The sequence below is a fragment of the Eupeodes corollae genome, chromosome 1 (assembly GCF_945859685.1).
Source record: "Eupeodes corollae chromosome 1, idEupCoro1.1, whole genome shotgun sequence".
Lineage (NCBI taxonomy): Eukaryota > Metazoa > Arthropoda > Insecta > Diptera > Syrphidae > Eupeodes > Eupeodes corollae.
Window position 1 is genome coordinate 72,608,238 of NC_079147.1, and position 21,371 is coordinate 72,629,608.

General features: G+C 33.0%; 1 protein-coding gene across 1 annotated transcript in view; it reads right to left on the minus strand.

The window, feature by feature from the left end:
- LOC129939353 (tachykinin-like peptides receptor 99D) overlaps positions 1-21,371 on the minus strand; it is a 222,462-nt gene that overhangs the window by 127,198 nt on the left and 73,893 nt on the right. Inside the window, exon 2 of the mRNA XM_056047333.1 lies at positions 4,556-4,962. Within this exon, the coding sequence (XP_055903308.1) occupies positions 4,556-4,683 (128 nt within the window). The 5' untranslated portion in view covers positions 4,684-4,962. The remainder of the gene's footprint in view (positions 1-4,555; positions 4,963-21,371) is intronic.

Sequence of the window (21,371 nt, forward strand, 5' to 3'; positions counted from 1 at the left end):
TCCTTTTTAAAAAACCCTACATTTTATATGCTTATTAACTAAATAGTCAATGTGACTACTAAATGTGAACTTTCTATCAATTATGACTCCTAAATCCTTTTTTTCAGTTACTTTATCTAATGTTTAATTATTGATAATGTAATCAAATACTATTGGTGCAATTTTCTTTGAGCATATAAAGCTTTGACATTCGGCTACATTTAAGAAAAGAAGATTTTTATTGCACCATGATGCAAGTTCACATAAATCTTCTTGCAATAAATAACAATCATTTAGAGAATGTATAGTTCTCAATATTTTTACGTCGTCAGCATATAATAAATACCTGGAAAACTGGAAAATGTCAGGAATATCATTGATAAACAAATTAAAGAACAAAGGACCAATGTGGCTTCCTTGAGGGACGCCCGAGGTTACTTTTTTGCACATATCTGTGTATCTTAACGAATTGATCAGCTAGATCAGTACGATACGAACGTATCCATTATAAAAGTATGGAGTGGAAACCAAGTTTGGACAATTTATGTAATAATATTTCATGGTTAACTCTATCAAATACCTTGGCAAAGTCAGTAAAGATGATGTCGGTCTGGAGACCTCTTTCAAATCCACTATAACAACTAAATCACACGAAATAGTGAGATTTGTAGCTGTCGATCTGCCGGAAACAAATCCATGCTGAGAATTGGATACTATTTGTTTAGTAAGAAGAATGAGCTTATCACATACAATTATTTCAAAAATATTAGGAATATTAGATAACTTACATATTGCTCGGTAATTACATATTTTTTGCTTTGCTCCAGACTTAAAAATCAGAGATATGTACGATGTTTTCCACTCATTTAAAAATTCACCTGTCTTCAGAAAATAAGCAACAAAGGGTATGCAAGGGACGTTGCACATTTTTTGTTTATCTTGGGAGATATACTATCTGAACCAAGTCCTTTGTTTTCATCAATCCCATTTAACGCTTCAAGTACATCCGATATTTCTAACTGAATAATTCCTATGTCAATACATTAGATGGAGTAAATTCAGGAAGTTCGTTAGAAGACGTAACTGCCTAAACAGAATCAAAAAAATCTGCAAAAAGATTGCAGATAAACTATAAACTAATAACTAGATAACTCTTAACTTTTAATTCAGCTGTTGAAAGATAATTACCATACAAAAATGTATTTAAGACATCAAAAGACTTTTCAATTACAAGATAGTTCTGTCTGAAAACCAAATTATTTTTGTCTTTTTTGTAGCGTTTATATGCTTTACTTTTTTATTTTTGAGCTTAGAAAGTCTGTCATTATACCATGGTGGGTTGGAATTCTTTCTACTTATTTTTTTCGGAATAAAACTTTCAAATGCTTGTTTTAAATAAATTTTAAAAGATACGAACGCTTGGGTCCGATCTTCGCTTTCTATTATGGACTCCCACGGTAATGAATTTAAAAATAAATTTATTGCATCGAAATTAATACGCTTATAATCAAAAAAAAATAGTCGATATCATTAGTGGTTTGAAAATAGGCTTAGATAGCTTACAATCTATGACTAGGCTAATATGATGCTGAGAATTTTGAACCACCGGTGAAAGAGCTTTGTCAACGCTCACTTCTAGCTCATTATCAACAAATACTAAATCTAATATGCGATTCAATAAATTAGGAACATTATTTTTTTGCAATAAATTATACTGGCTATAAAAATCTATTACAGAACACTCAATTTCAGTTTTAACGTTAAAAGGAATTAAACATTTATCTTCAGCATCAAATTTCCAATTTACATCACCGATATTTAAATCGCCCAAACAAATTATATGATCAGATGGATTTAAGGAATTAAACAAATTACGACAGTTTTCAATGTAAATATTAAATTTAACCCGAAAATTTGTTTCAGTGTAACTTTTTAATGCATCATAAGCTATAGTATAATGTTTTAGGCCGATTCCAATGAGAAAAACATACAAAATATTTTTGACCGGATTTTGAGCTCAAATACTCCTCTGTGCGTCCGTACGTTCTCGACGTTTTTTTGTCATCCGTAGCTCAAGAACTAGACTTCAAATAAATGTTGTTATACAGATAATAAGGCAGAAAGATGCAGAAAGGGCTTTTAAGAAAATTGCGTGGATGTTTTTTACCATAGCAGCTTAAAAAAGCTGAAAATTTTGGTTAACCGTAAATTTCTTACTAACCAAAAACGCTAGATACTTGAATTAAATTTTATATAATATATTGTAACGTAATACCAAACAAATATATTTTTTGAAAATAATCCAAGTAACGGTTTTTTTTTTATAAATCAAAAAAAAAATGCATCACCTCGAAAATTTTACGAATACAAAATTATTTTATTTCCAAAATAATTTTAAGCAAAGAAAAATAGCGTTTTTAACATCTGCTAATATTTTGAGAAAAATCGAATTGACAGTTTTTTTTTTATAAAAAAAGAAAACTAAAAAAAAACATTACTCAAAGTTGGTAAAAATTGAATTTCGACTCAAATATCTTTTCACAAATTTGAAATTATGGCTTCCAACTAATTTTATCTTATAAGAAATATTGATATCAACTTTCAATAAAATTTTGAGAAAAATCGAATGGACAATTTTTTTTGCAAAAAAAAAATACTTGAAAGAAATTTTAATAAGAGTTGGTAAAAATTGATTTTCGACCCAAAAATCTTCTTAAAAATATCGTAAAATCGAATTGACAGTTTTTACAAAAAATTAAAACCTAAACGAGAAAATTAATGAAACTTGGTAGAAATGTACTTTCGGTTCAAATACTTTTTCAAAAATATTGTGTTCAAACTTATTTTATTTCACAGAAAATATTGTTTTCGATATTCAGTATTTTTTTTTTTATAAAAATCGAACAGTATGTTTTTTCATAAAAAAGAACGCAAATTTAATAAAAAATGATGTATGGTTCTTGATATCTTTCAAATTAATTTTATTCATGCAATTTGTAAAAATTTAAGAAATTCTACTAAAATTGGTAACAATTTGTTTTCGACTGAAAATCTATTTAACAAAACTAGATTTATAAACCAAATATTTTCTTTATATGAAAAATATTATTTGTAATTTTAAAACACCAATTGTAATTTTAGATACCAGTGTTGCTCGCATATCAGCACTTCTTAATATTATTATTGTTCAAAAACTTATAATAGCCCAAAGTCTAAATAATTGCTTACTTTTACGTTATTCGATTCGAAAAACAATTCTTAACGTTTTGAAGTCGTATCTTTAGTAGAATTTTAATTTTGTTCTACAAATATCTGTCATCTTAATTTTTCTTCAAAATTTTACCAGTCGTCCAAAATTTTATTCTTTAAAGTAAAAAGTAAAATTGATGATTCTGAAAAAAATCGTGTTGAAAAATCAGTTTTTAAGTTTTATTAAACAAATTTTAGTCAAATGTCGTAGAGTCACATTTATTTTAAGTCGATATTTGAAATATTTGAGGTCGTGCAGATATTTACTTAATCATTACAATTTAAAAGGAAAATCGGCTTAGATTTCCTAAAAGACTCTTATGTATATTCTCGTTCTCGAGATATGAAACACGAAAAAAGATCATTGACACGCACACACAAAAATATGTTTATATTAAAGGAACATTAAAATTATTTATTGCTTTTTCTTTTTGTATTTTGATTAATCTGTACGGTTTTTTGTCTCCTAAAATCTTCTTTTAAATTAAAAAGTCAACTTATTTCAATTTATATATTTGTGCTCTTCAAGGAATTGCATAACTGAGACATTTCGTATTTGTGCCTTTAATTCAAAATTGCAATTAAGCTTTTGAAATATGGCACCAGAGACATCAAACATTTTGGCATAATGTACAACATCGTTTCGGTGACAGATTTGGCTTTTCATGTGAAACACTGTCACAAATAAATATATAGGTACCCCACTTTATCTACCCTACAAAGTTACATATTTTCAAACATTTTATCGGCTTATTTAAAGTTCCCTCTTATCAAATCAACATTTACCTGCCTACATTCACATTTCAAATAAATTCCCTTCCTTCTTAAATAAATTGGTATAGATCTCGTTTGGGCTTGGTTATGGTTAAAGCTATGGTAAGACAGTGAACGTCAACACAGTCTGGAAATAAATCAAATTTAAATGTACGTTCACCATCTGACAGCGTTTTCTTTAAAATTGAATTATCTACATTTTATACAAGATGTATCGTTTGTAATCATTGTCATTCCTTAGTCATCTCCTTTCCCTCATCCCTATAGCTTCCTGTTCCTGTTGTTCATTCCTATATACAGAACATCGCAATTTACAATCCTGTTAAGAGAAAGGTACCACAACCGTCAGCTCCTGCAACATCGCACAAAAACTGCGGAAGCAGAAGCAGTTGCAGGAAGATTTCTCTTCCTAATGTTCTGTCATTCTGTGTTGTTGTTTTTATTTTGTATCCTTAAATAAGCTAAAATTGATAAACTAAGTTATAAGGAACGACTTTGTCGTCATTCATAATACTTTAGACTTTAGAATTTATATTTTATATTTTATACTTACTCTGTGTATGTACCGTTTGTGTGATTGTAAAAGGAATTATTGAATGAAGATTCAACTGTTGTTGTCAGGATGTAGTCATTGTAGATACTGCTATTTAGTACAATTGACGGGCTTGTTGGTTCTAGCATCTTTGAGTTAAATTTATTTATAGGTACCTACGCCTAAGGTATTCTACAAATGTATGTGAGTATTTATTTACAAAACGAAAATCTATATAATCAGGATCTATATTCACACCGTGTCAGTCATTTTGTTCTCCTTTTTTGGGTTTTTGTTAAAAGTATTTAGTTTTTGACATATCAGACATTTGCTTGAGTTGAATTTTTGGTGATTCGTGAATTTGATCACCTCGGAATTATTTTTCCATTTGACATGTTTTCTCTTTGTGTTCTTCGTCGTTGTTGTCACTGGAAATATAAAAAAGTAAGAAATTTAATTAATTAAAAATTAACTGAGGATGCATGCAGGTTTTAATTTATCAACATTTTTGTGTGAACATAAAATTCTACTTAAAGTTTCAAAAAGCGCGGAGTTGAAGTTATAAACGGATTTGTTTAAATTAGATTAAAAAGGCATTATTCAATTATGAGTTATGTATGTGTCTTACTGGAATCTCTGCTAAAAAGGATGAAATTCAAGGAATGTTATATTTTATACACAATCAAGTCTTGTGGAGCTTAAGATAATTTTTTAAGGGAAAATATTTTATCTCGCGGGTTCTTCAAATAAATTTAAATTTATAAGAGTACCTCCGAAAAGCATTCTAACGAAAATTTACATTCGATTTGGAAGTCAGTTTTAATTTCTGAATTTCATTTATGAAGATAAAAATGGCGATGTAGTTATTCAACGTAGAATCGCTGGAAGCTATAGCAACATTCTTTCTCCAAATTCATCAGAAATTAAACAAATTAAGGTTTGCAAAATATGTACATACGTATACATATTTTCCGTTTCGAATGGAATTTGTTTTTATTTTTACATTCAACGTTATTAGTATACTGTAAGCCATATTGACAACCTTATGGAATCCTTATGGAATGCTATAAGTTATACGTTACTTAGTTATGTAAAATAAAGGCTTTATCGAACAATGAACTAAAGTTTATATGAGTGATGTGTTGAAATATTAAGCCGCTAGCAACAAATTTGGGATGCTTAGGTTTTATCAAAATATTCAATTAATGAGGTTATTCCCTATTATATGTCAAGCTATATTTGATGGATCAAGGTTAGGTTATTCTCTTTGAACTCAACATCAAGGATTTTCATGATAGAGTGAAAGAGAATAGCCCTTGGCTGTATAATTAAGTTCGTCACTATAGCAAATCCGGGCTTTTGTTAGAAAAGTCTCATGAACATTTTATTAAGTTCTAAGAGAAATTTATTGAACAAAAGTGATTAATTTAAATATGAATATAACATTTATTTGCTTACTCGATCAAAAAAAAAAAGAGGCTGGGTGCGACCCACACTGAGAACTTTCCATCACGTCTGTCGATTTGTCTTGCTTAAAATTTTGTAGGTTTTTGTGTTCGGTTAATAAACTTGTCAGTTGAATAATTCTTTAAAATTTTAAAATTAACAACAATATTCTCCATATAAAGAAACAGTTCAGTTTGAAAATCTAATTTTGTTAAATAGATTTTTAGACGAAAACAAATGTTTAAACATTTTAATTTGAGAGATATCAAGAACCAAACATCAATTCTTACCAAATTTGCGTACTATTTCTTGCAGACTTTATTTTTGTTCTGAAAAAACGGACTGTTGGATTTTTATAAAAAAAAACTGCTGGAAATCGGAAACAATATTTTCTGTGAAATGAACAAAATTTGAGTAGAAAGTAAATTATTTATACCAAGTTTTAGTACTACTTTTTGTTAGGTTTTTATTTTATGTATGATTTTTCTCCAAATTTTACTGAATCTTGACAACAATATTTTTTAAAAGATAAAAGTAGTTTTAAGCCAATATCTCAAAGTTTTGAAAAGATATCTGAGTCGAAATTCAATTTTTATCAACTTTTGTTAAATTTTATCTTAAGTTTTTATTTTGTCTAACAAACCTGGCAATTCGATTTTTCTCATAATTGGTTCTTATGTTAAAAAAAAAATATTTTTTTATAATTTAAAATTAGTTGGAAGCCATAATCAATTTCAATTGTTTTTTCTTAAAATTTTACCAGATGTTAAAAACGTTATTTTTCGTTACACAAAATTGTTTTGGAGATGAAATCATTTTTTATTCGTGAAATTTTTGAGGTGACAGTTTTTTTTTTAGTTTTTTTGATTTATAAAAATAACCGTTAATTGGATTTTTTCCCAAAAATACAATTGTTTTGGTTTACGTTATAATACATAATATAAAATTTAATTCAAGTCTCTAGCCTCATTGGTTCACGAGATATTTAAGGTTAACCAAAATGTTCATCTTTTTTTTAATCTGCTTTGGTAAAAAAACAACCTAAGCAATTTTCTTGAGAGCCTTTTCTGCATTTTCCTGCCTTAATATCTGTATAAAAACATTTATTTGAAGTCGATATCTCTACTAGTTCTTGAGTTATGGACGACGAAAAAAACGTCGCGAATGTACGGATGTTTGAACTTACGTACACACATACGCAAGCACGCACAGACATCTTTCTAAATATCTTTTATTTCCTTCAACTTCGAGAAATGTCAAAATTTTCAATGCTACAAATCGGACCCATTACAATAACTTCCTATGGGAAGTTAAAAACAAGTAACTTTCTTGAACAAGGAATTCAAATTCCAAATATTTAGTTTAATTGTGCCATATTTTGCAGGTGCTTGTGAATATTATTGAACAAGAGATGGAGCAGATGGCTTGAATACCGAGCTCTTCAAAGCGGTTGGAGATAATTTTGTTAGGATCATTCAACTTTAGACGAATCAGCCTACTTAACATCGCTTACAAAATCTTCTGTTTTAAACAAGGAAAGCCCACAATTTATCAAATTTTCAACGTGCGGTCGATCCTGTAAAACACTCAAGCACGTCAAATCGACACCCACCACGACGGGACTCGAACTGAATAGAGGCATGTTTATTCGAGCTAAGGAAGCAATTGAGCAGTAAAGCCCTCTCTCGACCCACAAAAGTCTTATAGACCCTCAACATCCCCGTCCTGCTATACGGTGCAGAAGCATGGACTTTGACAAAAGTTTCGATAAAAAAGTTCTTCGCGTGATCTACGGTCCCGTATCCGATCACACGGCGCGCACGGGTGGAAAGTGACCTCACCCATAAGTTGGAGTGCGCCACTGGAGCTACATAGATGTGTACGAAAAATAGAAAAAAAAATACCGATGTACATTAGTTTTCAATGTCCGGACATTGAGCAATGTGTGGGAAATATTGAGCCTGGTAAAGCATTCCACATTCGGGTAGTGCGGCTAAACTAAACAGTACATCCGAAATTGTGCTCAAGGGTAAACTAATAAGCATTCCTAAAAGTGAGGGTATTACGGTTAAATTGTTTGAGGAGAGGAATCAAATTGGCTATTTCACTAGAACATTGTTTTTAAAAATACCGATAAAACAATATTAAACATAAAACCTTGCCGATCGTTTTCTTCTATCCAAAAGATTCAAGTACGGTTTTGTGGCACCAACGTAAATAGGAGAATTATACTTGGATTCTGGTCGAATAAAAGCTTTGACTTTCGAAGACGTAATATAAGTGTTATATTATGTTTTCAAACTTAATTCACCAAATTCCAATAATAGCGCAACATCATCCGAAACAAGTGAAACACAAAGTATTGATGATAATTCTTCAGGAAACAATACAAGGTAAAAGTTCTAATAAGAACGAAATTATTATCAGGTCGTGTTGAAAGTCAATCAAAATAAAATCGTATTGAAGATTATTATGATTAATACCTTGCTATTTCACACGAAAATCTAAATAAGTTCATCGGAGGGAATCGCAGTCTTAGAAAATTTTATTTGCATTGTACGAATCGGTGTGAATTCCAAAGGCTTTAATATTAAATCACTCTCTAAGAGCTGCTAACATTACTTACAATGGAAGCAGCTGCTGTAGAATTAAGTAAAGAAGATGAAAATGCTCTTTACAAATCTTTAAAATAGAAGAAGTATAGAATTTCAAAGCACTTTCACTTTCGCTGAAGTCCTTTTTTTACTCGAGTTAACGTCCATTATGTACATTCTACAGGGCTGTAAAGAGCTGGAAACGATTGGATGACGATGGCGATAAAAAAAGACGACCATGCAAATCTGTGAGTGTTTCAACACTTCTTAAAGTCGATGGAAATGCACAACTACGGTCAAAATTATTAGACGCTTCAAGCACAGATAATAAATTTATACAGATGTCTCATCCCAGCAGGAAAAAATGAAACATTTTTTTCTCTTAACAGACAAGCCTTAACAGACAAGAGCTTTTAAAAATAAAGCTGAGAAAGCTCTTTTTGTCTTGCTATTTTTTTTTTTTTTTTTTTTTTGTTTGCCAACGAATACAAAAACAAAGTTTGGTCCGTTGCAAACAAATGTATATCTTTTTTTTATGCGCGTTTTGGTGCGTAAAAGAAGAAACGGGTGATAATGTTGGATCTTTTTTTGTTTATTTTCTTGTGAATGGCAATTGTTAAATGTCCGGTAAGGAGAATAGAAGTTGCTTGTGTACTGCTATATGAAAATATTGTGTGGGCAAGAAGGGGCAAGTGAATGTGCAGATGATTTGGTTTCTGTGTTTTACGTTCGTACGATCGCGACGTTTTTCTCGTCGTCCATAGCTCAAAATCAGAAGAGATATTGACTTCAAATAAATTTTGTTATACAGATAAAAACATATTTTTTGAAAAAAAATCCAATTAAATGTTTTTTTTATAAATCAAAAAAAAAAAAAAAACTAAACAAAAATTTGTCAACTCGAAAATTTTACGAATACAAAATTATTTTATCTCCAAACCAATTTTGTGCAACGAAAAATAAAGTTTTTGACATCTGGTAAAATTTTGAGAAAAATCGAATTGACATTTTTTTTTATACAAAATAAAAATCTAAAAAAACTTTACTCAAAGTTGGTAAAAATTGAATATCGATTCAAATATCTTTTCAAAAAGTTGAAATTTAGGCTTCAAACTAATTTTATCTTATAAGAAATATTATTTTCAACATTCAGTCAAATTTTGAACAAAATCAAATTGACAGTTTTTGTACAAAAAATTAAAAACCTAAAAAAAAATTTAACAAAAGTTGGTAAAAATTGATTTTCACCTCAATTATCTTTTCAAAAATTTGAAATATTGGCTTCAAACTTATTTTATCTTATATGAAATATTGTTTTCAACATTTGATAGAAATTTGAAGAAAACCTCATTGACAGTTTTTTTACAAAATTATTTTATCTCCAAACCAATTTTGTGCAACGAAAAATAAAGATTTGACATCTGGTAAAATTTTGAGAAAAATAGAATTGACAGTTTTTTTTTATAAAAATAAAAACCTGAGAAAACATTACTCAAAGTTTTTAAAAATTAAATTTCGACTCAAATATCTTTGAGATCATGGTTTCCAACCAATTTTAATTGATAAGGAATATTGTGAAAAATTTTGAGAGAAATCAAATTGACAGTTTTTTTTACAAAAAATAAAAACCTAGACAAGAAAATTAATAAAATTTGGTAAAATTTGATTTTTGACTCAATACAATTTTGAGAAAAATAGAATTGAAAGTTTAAAACCTAACAAAAAACAATTTTAAAACTTCGTAAAAATTTACTTTCGACTCAAATAGCTTTTCAAAATTAAAAATATTGCCTTCAACTCTGACAAATCAAAAATCTAAAATAAACATGTTACAGAAAATTAGTCGACTTAAAAAGAGTAAAAAAAGGCTTTGGTCTGATGAAAAGAATTCTCTCGAAAGGGAAATCGATTTAATGGAAAACACCAAGACTTTTGCGAAACTTATTTTATCGCAAACGTTCGTCCTGCGGTTTCAACTTTCTCAGAGATCAACCTTGACTTGCCCCATCCATCTTCCTTATATTGACGTTACTATATACATATAATACCTATACAATTTAATTGAAAACACCCACTCAATTTTCTTGAGATTCATTTCAGCATCTTTCTACATCTGTATAACAAAATTTGCAGTCGATATCTCTTCTGGTTCTTGAGCTATGGACAGCAAAAAAAAGTCGCGAACGTACGAACGTAGGTACACACGCACAGACATTTTCCCAAAATGCTTTTATTTCCACTATATGGACCTTAAAACGTCGAGAAATGTCAACATTTTCAATTCGACAAATCGGACCCATTACAATAATCAAAAAGGAACACGTTTTTTTTATACAGTTATGTCAAGGAAACATACAAATCTACAGAAAGACCCTTATTTGAACAGAAAACAGTACCTACATATTTTATTTTTTGCTGCACAAAATCTACTTGTCCATTTTTGAGGAAGTAATCTTTTTGAATAAAAAAAATAAGATCAGTTCTTTTTAAACTAGAAAAAAATATTATTTTAATTGTTGACACATTTTGTACAATGAGATACATTTTACATATGAGGTACCTCATCATCCAATTGACACCAGTCAACAACACTTCATTACGTTTAAAAACATATAAAACAGAAAAATGTATTTGTGGAGATTTTACAAAATTGAAGAAAAAGAAGAATTTATAAAAAAAATCCACATGAATGCACGCAACTAGCATTTACATATCCGATTATAAGAACTCGAGCTGTAAAGACAACCTTGTCTTAGCTTTGTTTCTATTTCCAAAGACAACTGTGAATATTTTTTTTTCTCGTCGTCGACAAGCGATCAACTCTCCTGCACCTATTTTCAACGCATCACCACCAGCCACACCACAACACAAAAAATCAAAATAAAACAGTTTTGTTTTCATTTGTGAAGAATGATCTTGGTGTATTATGTGTTACTGTGCATTAGGATTATGAGAGGAAAATAACATACAAAAATGATTTCAGATTTTTCTTTGCCTTAGTTTTCATTCATAGGAAAGAAGACGAGCAACATAGCTTTCGTGTATTCATTTAGTGAATGTGTTGAACTTTTTGAAAAAGCTCTTTTTTTGGTTGATTTCAGTTTCATATATCATTTCTCGCCATAAGGGTGAGACATCTGTATATTTATTATCTGTGCTTCAAGGTTTGTATGAGATACAAACAATTACAGACGTCTTCGATTATCAAAACTATTCATTGCAATCCAATTTGATTTGCCAATATACAAACCAAGTCGTACGATTAGAATTCCTGTTCAAAGAGATCTTATTCCTAAGCGTGATGTCAGTATCTTAACCGATGGATCAATTACAATAAAAAAAGATGGACCTGGTGAATGATAACTTCATGTTAGCGTTCATTAGACAAAATTTTGTTTGTGTTATTTGCAATCCCTAAATGAGGTTTAATTTACTTTTCGTTATTATTTAAGACGTTTTTAGTTTAATAATACATAATTAATATTTCAACAACTTTACTAAAAAATATTAATTTAAAAATAAAATTATGGAATAGTTTGTTGTCTTTTCGCAAAAGTTATAGCATAACTGTGAAAGTTTCACCATTTTATTTTTTTTGTCTCGTTTAATTTTAAATTTTCTTGCCGTAGATATTAAACGTGAACATGAATAAATACTGGAAATAGCAAAATTGTCTAAGTCTCCGAAAAAAAAATTATACCAGAATTCTTTCGTCAATAAGAATTTGCATGATATTTTTCACTACGTTTTTTAACGTCCAATTATTATCAATTTCTCGATTACTGTCTTAAGTATCTTCAACGAACAAAACGCCGAATTTCAAAATTCACCTTAATTGCACTTCAAAATAGTGATAAAGTTTTTGTTTTTATCACTTGGAATTATTTTTATGAAATTGATTAAATTTATTTGTCACTTTTCAAATACTTTTTGGCACTTTTTCCAATAAAGTCAATTTTTGAAATTAAACCTTAGTTTGCTTAGTCATATTTCACGGCCCATACTCATAGAAAAAACAATAGTTTATACCCAAGCCATCTTTTAGTCAGCTATCCTATTTGAAAAACAACTACATACATATGTATGTACATCGGTAAACGAGGCTAAGTCTGGATCTGGATCCTACTTTAGACTAAAAACTAAATTGGTAGCTCTTTTTTCCTGCAAAAATGGTAATAAATTGGACTTACAATTCCTAATTTTGCATCGATAATGAGGCTGATTTTACTGTACGGTGTAGCAGTTTGGTGGATTGCTTTAAAAAAAGCTATAAGCAACGAAAAACTTACTAAAGTCCAACGTTCAGCTTAACATGGTATAAGCTGATCGCACTGCACGACCTCATCTGCGGCACTTACCTTACACCTCTTGATATAAATACTTAGCAAATAAATAGCTTCAAGCTCTGCTATTCGTCTCAAAGCTTCACAGCAGTGGGTTAACAACAAGATTGGACACTCCGTAATTCTTCGGTATTTACAATCAATTCCAAAGCACACAGACTACACTATCCCCTAATTGCAATTCGACAGAAACTTCCAGATTTCTACACCTTATTGATTTTCCTATTAGGATAATACATTCCTGAAAGAGGAGTAAATCCACTTTTGCACGAACAGACACTTAAACCCAACATAACACATGTACATTAGTGTTAGCCGAATTTCAATTTTTTGGATTTTTAACAGGGCTCAGCGATTAAAAGGTGCTTAATGGTCCCATTAGATTATACGTGAAGTTTTATTGTTTAAGTTTTGAAGAAAAGCTGAATTTTGCCTTAAAATTTCACACCCTTTGCTCTACTTGTTTTTATCATATTTCAATGGAAGTGAGGCCTGATTTTTTGGTAAAGTCTTTCGAAAACTAAATAATATTACTATTATAATATATAATATCATTCTTGAAATTAAAAACACTTATTCAAAATCAAATGGGGTGGCGCAACAGTCCGTTGTGAACCAGGGCCTAGTGACTTACAACTCTCAACCATTCCTGTGTGCTAGTACTGTTGTCAGGAATGGAAGGGACCTACAATTTAAGGCCGAATCCGAACGGCTAGTTTGAGAAAGCACTTTTTCATGACAAGAATTACTCTTGAAGGAATTGTCAATTCCTCGCAAGAGGCAGTACCCGCGAAAATTATTTTTTTTTTTTTTTAAATTATGGTGGCACAGGCAGGGATTGAACCCCAGACCTCTTGCATGACAGTCCAACGCACTAACCATCATGCTACGGGTACTACAAAAAAAAAAAAAAAAAAAAAAAAAAAAAAAACACTTATTGGGAATTATTATTTATTTGAATAAATTTCAAATCGCGCGCCCATCGGCCATATTTAATTTAAATTTTCTAAATTCAATCGTAGAAGAAGAAGCTCCCATCGGCCATATTTAATTTTCTAAATTTAAACGTAGAAGAAGAAAAAAATTAAATAAACATTCATTCTCTTTGACTAACAACTAAAAGCGCCACTTCACTTCTTTTAGTTATTCATTTGGTTCGCTTTTGAAATTAAGAAAAAAATGTAATTTTGAGCTCTTAATATACATCCAATTATTATTGATTTCATTCCGTGTTAAATTATAGAAAAAGTTTATTTGTTTTGTGTCATCAAGAGAATGGAACGCACTCGAAATAGTTGAAACTTTCCTTTATTTGGTAATATTGGCGAATTAAAAGACAACATATTGCCAACCTACGAAGAGGTGATGCAGTTTTATGAGTGGATCACACATAAAAATTACATATTAAAGGAAAACTTAAAAAGAACCAACATTTTATAAAGAAAAAGAAGCTGTGGTAGTTGCAAAATTGTCAGACGTATGGGCAAAATCTTCTATTCCTACAGTAGAACCGAAAAGAATTAAGGTAATGCTACACACATATCATTTAAAGTGCAAGAACCTTCTTAAGTCTCACCCAAAAATACCGGAAAAGAAGTGGGAGAGTTTCGTGTAGCATGTACACATTGTACATATAAGTTCAAAGGTTTTCAGTTGTTGCAACATTTGTTGAATGTTCCACCTTTGTTTTCCTAGCACCAAATTGGGAAACAAAATATTATCAGTTTCACTTTGAGCCCAATGTTTTAGACGAATATTGTAAAATACAGATATTCTTTTTTAGCCACACTACACAAATGTGCAATACCTTTCCTACTTGGATTAATATTTCTTACACTTCTCTATTTTCTTCTGTGACAACATTTAGTTAAAAAAGACAACATTGAATGGAAGAAATAAATTCAACAGTTTTTATTACTCATCGTTAATATTGTAATTGAAGAAAAGTGTAAAAGGAAAATATTTCAAAAGACGTCAAAAGACTTCTTAAACATTTTTTTTGTAATCTTCTGATTACAAAGAAGGGAAATGCAAGAAAATCAACACAATTTTTTTGAATAGATTATATTTATAAATAAATATTGACATGTAAAAATAGTTTTGACAAATGATTCTTCAAAGTAACTTAATACGAGAAAAAATGACTTGACATCAAAATGTTACATGATATTTTTCAAAGATATAGTTAAAGTCCTTTAAACAGAGTTTTCAATGTAAAGAAATACAAAGAAAGCTATTGAAAGATTTTTATTTTTATTTCTGTTATGTAAAGGGAGCTCTAACAATTACATATATGATCATCTCAAAAGTCAATTTTTACTGTCCAATTCTTTGTTGAAATTTCTTTCTTTTAGTCTTTGAAAATTCAATGTAATAGAGATACATTATATTATTGAAGAAGCTTTTAAGGTTGTCAACGAGATTTGGAAATATATTTTAGCGATGAGATGTGCTTTCAATTCGGCAGAATTGCTGCATTTGACAGAAAATCATAACTCACGAATAATTGTTAACAAGCTGATGCATCCAAAAGATTGACTTTTCGTTGTGGCTTATCAGCTGACGCGTAAATGAAGTCGGCTAAGCAGTAACCGTGAATGGTGTTCGCTATTGCGTTGAGGAATGCTTCCAATAATGCACCTCTCCTTTTATCCAGGCGGCAGCAGAAGAATGCCCGGATTGGAATCGACGTTCCAGTTAGGTTGAACTACTTAGTGAACACATTATAAGGCTGCTTCGATAAATTGGGAGCGCAGGTCTGAGAGGAGCCGCTTATGTCGACTCTCACCCTTAAAGTTAAAATCAAAGACCTGGCCCTTTAGGTTGAAAGTCGCGGGCCTGAAGACTTCCTGACCACGTAAAGAAAAGTTAGTTGCGAAGCACTAAGACGACTCGGATACGGACGCATTTATTGTAGACAACCCACGCAAACGAATTAAGGTCAAAAATCCCTACGATATGAACATGGGATGTTAAGTCCTTTAATAGACTACGCAGCCGAATAATTTGCGGAGGCCCTAAACTGCTATAAAAGAGATATCACAGCCATCCAGGAAATGCATGTACTATATGTTTGACTGTTACCGAGAAAACTACAGCTTTGTCATAGGAGATACACTTAGGCAAAGAGTCTTGAGCTATAGTTGCATCAATGAGCGCCTCATGGCTATTCGCATCAAGTAATGAAAGCACTATTGGACAAAACATATGAGCAGTGCCCTAGCTCCGATATTAAATTTCCTTTGGAAGATTTTAATGTCAATTAAGGAAGGGAAGACATCTTTGGTGGAATAGTCGTGTAAAACAGTTTGCACGACAACACTTCCGATACTGGACTCAAGCTTATTGATTTTGCTGCGGGTGAAACGTCATTATAGCCGGTGCGCGTTTTCTACACGAAGCCAGACGAATCTACCGTCAACTAGAGATTGACCATATAACGTTCTATGCTATACACGCTTCCAACATCAACACCATGTCCGAACTATTGGAGAATCTAATCGACTCGGACCCCTTTTTCGATAGGAACCGAGCTAGATGTAGAAGTTTTTTGGGTGCTTCAAATGTGTACAGTATTCACATTTTTCGTATAGGGTCGCAGTTTCAGGGAACGAATTTATATACAAAATGTAAGCAACAGATTTTGAATATTTCCCCGTTTTATATTTTGTATGCAGATTTGTATCCAACTTGTATTTCTCTATCTGAATGTGTATGTTGATATTTTAACTTCAGCAATCATTTATTTAATTTTTGTTGGTCATGAGAGAACAAACATTCAATTAACAAAATAAAAAATGTGTATTTATTTGCATAACTACATAGATTAATAAACAATACATTCTTTTATTGTATTTAAAATTAATAAATTGTGGAATTTATGTTTTTGTATTGATTTATATATAAAACAATAAAATGAAAATATGAGATATCAATTGTTATGACTTTAAACAAAAAACAAATATTCGCATTGTATATCAGTAGGAATTTCTTTTGAATACCGAATTTAATTTGTAATTGATGTTTTAGTTATTGTTTTCATAAACATATCAATTTATGTTTAAAATTAATTTATTTAAGAACTTAAAAATATTAATTAAAAATCATAAAAAGAGACAAGGATGCTGCCACCTGCCATTTGTGACCTTTAGAACTTGCAAAAAACATTTTTTGAAAGGACACAATTTGTCATTTGGGCCTGTTTGCTGATACTCTTCTGTCTTAAATCTGTGCCATATCTATGTAAGTACATCTTAAATTCTAAGGATAACATAATTTATTTTTATTTGTCAGAAAGTTTGTACGTTTCACTTTGAAACGTAGCTAACTTCGTTTAGCCCGGCAAAATCCTCATTCAAACCCTCCAAGTGGGTGCCAGGCGGGCAATGATCACCACAGTAGTCCTGCACGTTTTTGGCAGGATGGTGATTAGATAAGGTTGAGTTGGATCGCTGAATTGTTGTAACTCCTCAATAGTGCAACGTTCGGAAACCCAATTTAATTATAATTTCAGTGGTGGTGTGAGCGTACTAGTACGAAAACCGTGCCGAAGAATGAAAGGCTGGGGGATAAACCAGCCGTTAACGAGCTCTTTCGGATGCTGTGGCAAGGTCCGTCATATTTCTGCCTTACCCCGGCAAGCGGCTCTGCCGGGGCTGACCGTCTTTCCGCATTACTCGTGGGAATAAAATGAAAAAATTTAAAAATAAACAAACAAACAAAACTATATTAAAACAAAAAAATCGCACCAAGGCTGCCAATGCGGTCACATCACCTGAAAAGGCTGTCGAGCCAAATCAGGTGTGTGAACGTGTTGTCAACCCTGTGGTTGCTACTAGTGGCGAGAGTTCTTCTCCCTCTACTCGTTGTGACGCTCGGCAGTCCCAAGGGCGGCAATTCCACACCCCACCTCTTCCCCGCTCCTGCTAGGACGTCGCAAGCGACCCCAAGAAGGGACACCCCATCCGGAGAGACAAAATTTATGACATGTGGAATTGACTCGAAGGGTGAGGGCACACCCGGATTGGTATCGGTAGCGATTAAATCTGGAGGTGGACCCACATCTGTGACACACGGACATAGCTCTGGGCCGGCCAAAAAGAAGTCCAAGAAGTCACAGGCCAATAGAGACCAACGCAATGCCGAAAGGATTCTAGCCGCAGTTGGTGTCATACCGGCGGCGGAAAGAACCCCAGAGCAAACGCGTAAACTCGAGTAGGCTAGTGGCTTTCTTAGCAAAAAAGCTAAACCGACCTCCGGCGACTCAACGTCAAAGCGAGATAGGTCTTTCGAGGGTGACAAGCCCGAACCAAAAAGGCAGAAGGTGCTTTCCAACAGCACAACAGCCGTAAACAAAGATCTTTCCTTCAGCGACGCGATCAAAGGTAAGATCATTGCCACCGTCATTGACAGGAGTCATGTGGATGGTAACATCTCTCATGATCATTGGGCAGAGGTCAAGGCTCACCTCGGTTTCAGATTTTTATGTTATCGAGGAAAATCCGGGGCCTCTCCCAGACACAGCCGATGCAGGATGGTACCAAAATCGTATCAAACTCATCGCCTGTGGTGATCAGAAATCTTTCGATCTATACAGGGCTGCTGTCAATGGCTTGCCAGAAGTCTGGCCGGGTGCCAAGCTCGAGGTTGTTGCAAGGGAGAATATTCCTTGCCGGCCAAGAGCACGTATAATGGTCCCGGCTCTTCACAATTGTCCAGACATGATCATGAAACTGATCAAAACAAGTAATCCGGACCTGCCTACTCACGACTGGAAAGTACCAAAGGTTGAGAAGGAGACAGTGGGTCACTATAGATTGGCTATCGTGCTGATCAATAGGGAATCACTGGCTCCACTGGCCGCGACCAAAGGTGTGATTAGGTATGGTTTCGATGAAATCATGATGCGTATATACAAAAAAGATGAAGATACGCTAAACACGCCCCCCACAGAAGCCTCTTCAGCGGAGGGAAACGATTCATTGGCAACAAAAATGGAGGTCGATGCAACACCAAAAGTGGAACCATCGACATCTACTGCCCCAAATAAGCCATCCGACGTGGAGGCTAAACTAAAGTCGACAGTAACTCCGACATGGAGACTGAAGACGCCACCTTAGGCATCACCCAGAGTGAGGAAGACCTGCTTAGGTCCTCCTCAGACGAGGAAAACGCCGACAAACAGTGGTGGAGGTTGATCTGACTAATAATAGCAATGCTGCGATTAGTACAGATTAATCTCCATCACGCCATCATGGCCACGAACAACCTGATACTCCGACTGCATATGAACAAGGAAGACATCGTCTTAATACAGGAGCCGTGGGTCTCAAACTCCATCATCAGAGGTCTCAGGACTCCTGGCTATAAAATATTATATGCATCGGAGAAAGGTGAACCAAGGTCATGCATGTGACTTAAACATATTTTTACTCCCCAATTACAGCGACAAGGACACCACCACCGCTGTCCTAACAACAGATAAAGCCACCTACTGGCTCATATCCTCCTACCTTGGCCACGACAGCCCAATTCCAGGAAACACCTTGAGGAAGGCAATTGCGGACGCGCAATCGAAAAAAGTTGGTCTCCTAATTGGTTCAGACGCTAACGCCCATCACACGGTATGGGGTAGCTCTGATATAAATGAGAGAGGTGAGTACTTATTTGATTATTTACTAAGCACTAACCTACTCATAAGTAATATTGGTAATGAACCCACATTTGTAACCAAGAATAGGAAAGAGGTACTTGATATTACACTTACCTCTGACTCGATCCACAATATGATTTCAAACTGGCATGTCTCAAAAGAGAATTCTTTCTCTGACCACAAATACATTCAGTTTGAGCTCAAAGATGTAGCAAATACATCTACGGGACTTCGAAAACACCGGAATACTAACTGGGAGCGTTATAGGGAAGTACTAGCACAACTGCTTAATCACAACCTTCTTAAAAGCTCCTGTAGTAAAGATGAACTAGACCTTTCTGTAAATCATCTCACCGAAGCCTCAAATGAATCAATGAGATCTTCATGCCCTGTAACCATTTTAAAGGGTAAAAAGAAACCTCATTGGTGGCATAAAGAACTACAACCATTCAGGAAGAGCTATCGCAAACTCTTCAACAGATCTAAGTACACTAGATCTCCTTCTTACTGGGACTTATACAAACAAGCTCTAAAGCAATATAAAAAAGAATTAAGAAAGAGTAAGAGGTCTTCTTGGAGAAATTTTTGTGGTAGAATAGAAAATACTTCAGAAGCCTCAAGACTCAGGAAAATTCTCTCAAAAAGTCCAACAATACCCAGTGCTTTAACGACAGAAGCAGGCACGTGGACTATGACAGATGAAGAATCTCTTAATCTGTTATTAGACACCCACTTTTCAGGTAGCTCTAACATAATCAATGACTTAACATCAGAATCTTTAGCTTATACAAGCGATTTAGTTGATCTAATAACGAGGGAAAAATTGCAATGGGCCATAGACAGCTTTGATCCATATAAATCTCCAGGACCGATGGAATCATTCCAGTCGAACTACAAAAATGCTCAGACATGATTATTCCACCATTGGAAATCATTCTGACAAGCTGTGTAAGATTGAGATATATTCCCAAAGCCTGGAGAATGGTAAAAGTAGTCTTCATTCCCAAAGCAGGGAAACCCTCACACGTTAACCCTAAAGATCTACGACCAATCAGCCTATCATCCTTCCTTCTTAAAACCTTGGAAAGATTGATTGAAATTTATATCAGACATAATTTAAAACCATGTCTCATTTCCACAGCTCAACATGCTTACTCTAAGGGAAAATCAGTAGAATCAGCACTTCACTCACTGGTACGTACTATATAACATTTCCTCGAATACAAAAAATATAACTTAATAGCGTTCCTAGATATTGAAGGAGCTTTTAACAACGTCAGTCACCAGGCGATCACAACAGCAATGGATAAGCTCAAATTAGAGAAATCACTCATAGAACTTATAAGTCTCATGCTCAAAAGCAGGACAATAATTTCTAACATGAGAAGTTTTACTACCACCAGATCGGTGAATCGAGGCACTCCCCAAGGTGGAGTCCTTTCACCTCTTTTATGGAACATGGTAGTAAACGACCTACTTACAGCATTGGAAGCAGAGGGTTTCAAGGTGATTGCCTATGCTGATGACGTTGCGATATCCGTATCTGGGAAGCACCCCCAAGTTCTCTCGGAACTCCTACAAAATGCCCTAAACAGGCTAACTAAATGGGCAAAGCAATGTGGATTGGACGTCAACCCACACAAAACAGAATTAATACTCTTTTCGAGAAGATATAAAATTCCTCAGATTAGCCCACCCAAGATTAGAGGAATACCATTAAGCTTTCCGATCAAGCTAAATATTTGGGCATCATTTTAGACAAAAAACTAAATTGGAAGGCAAATATTGATGAAATCAAAAAG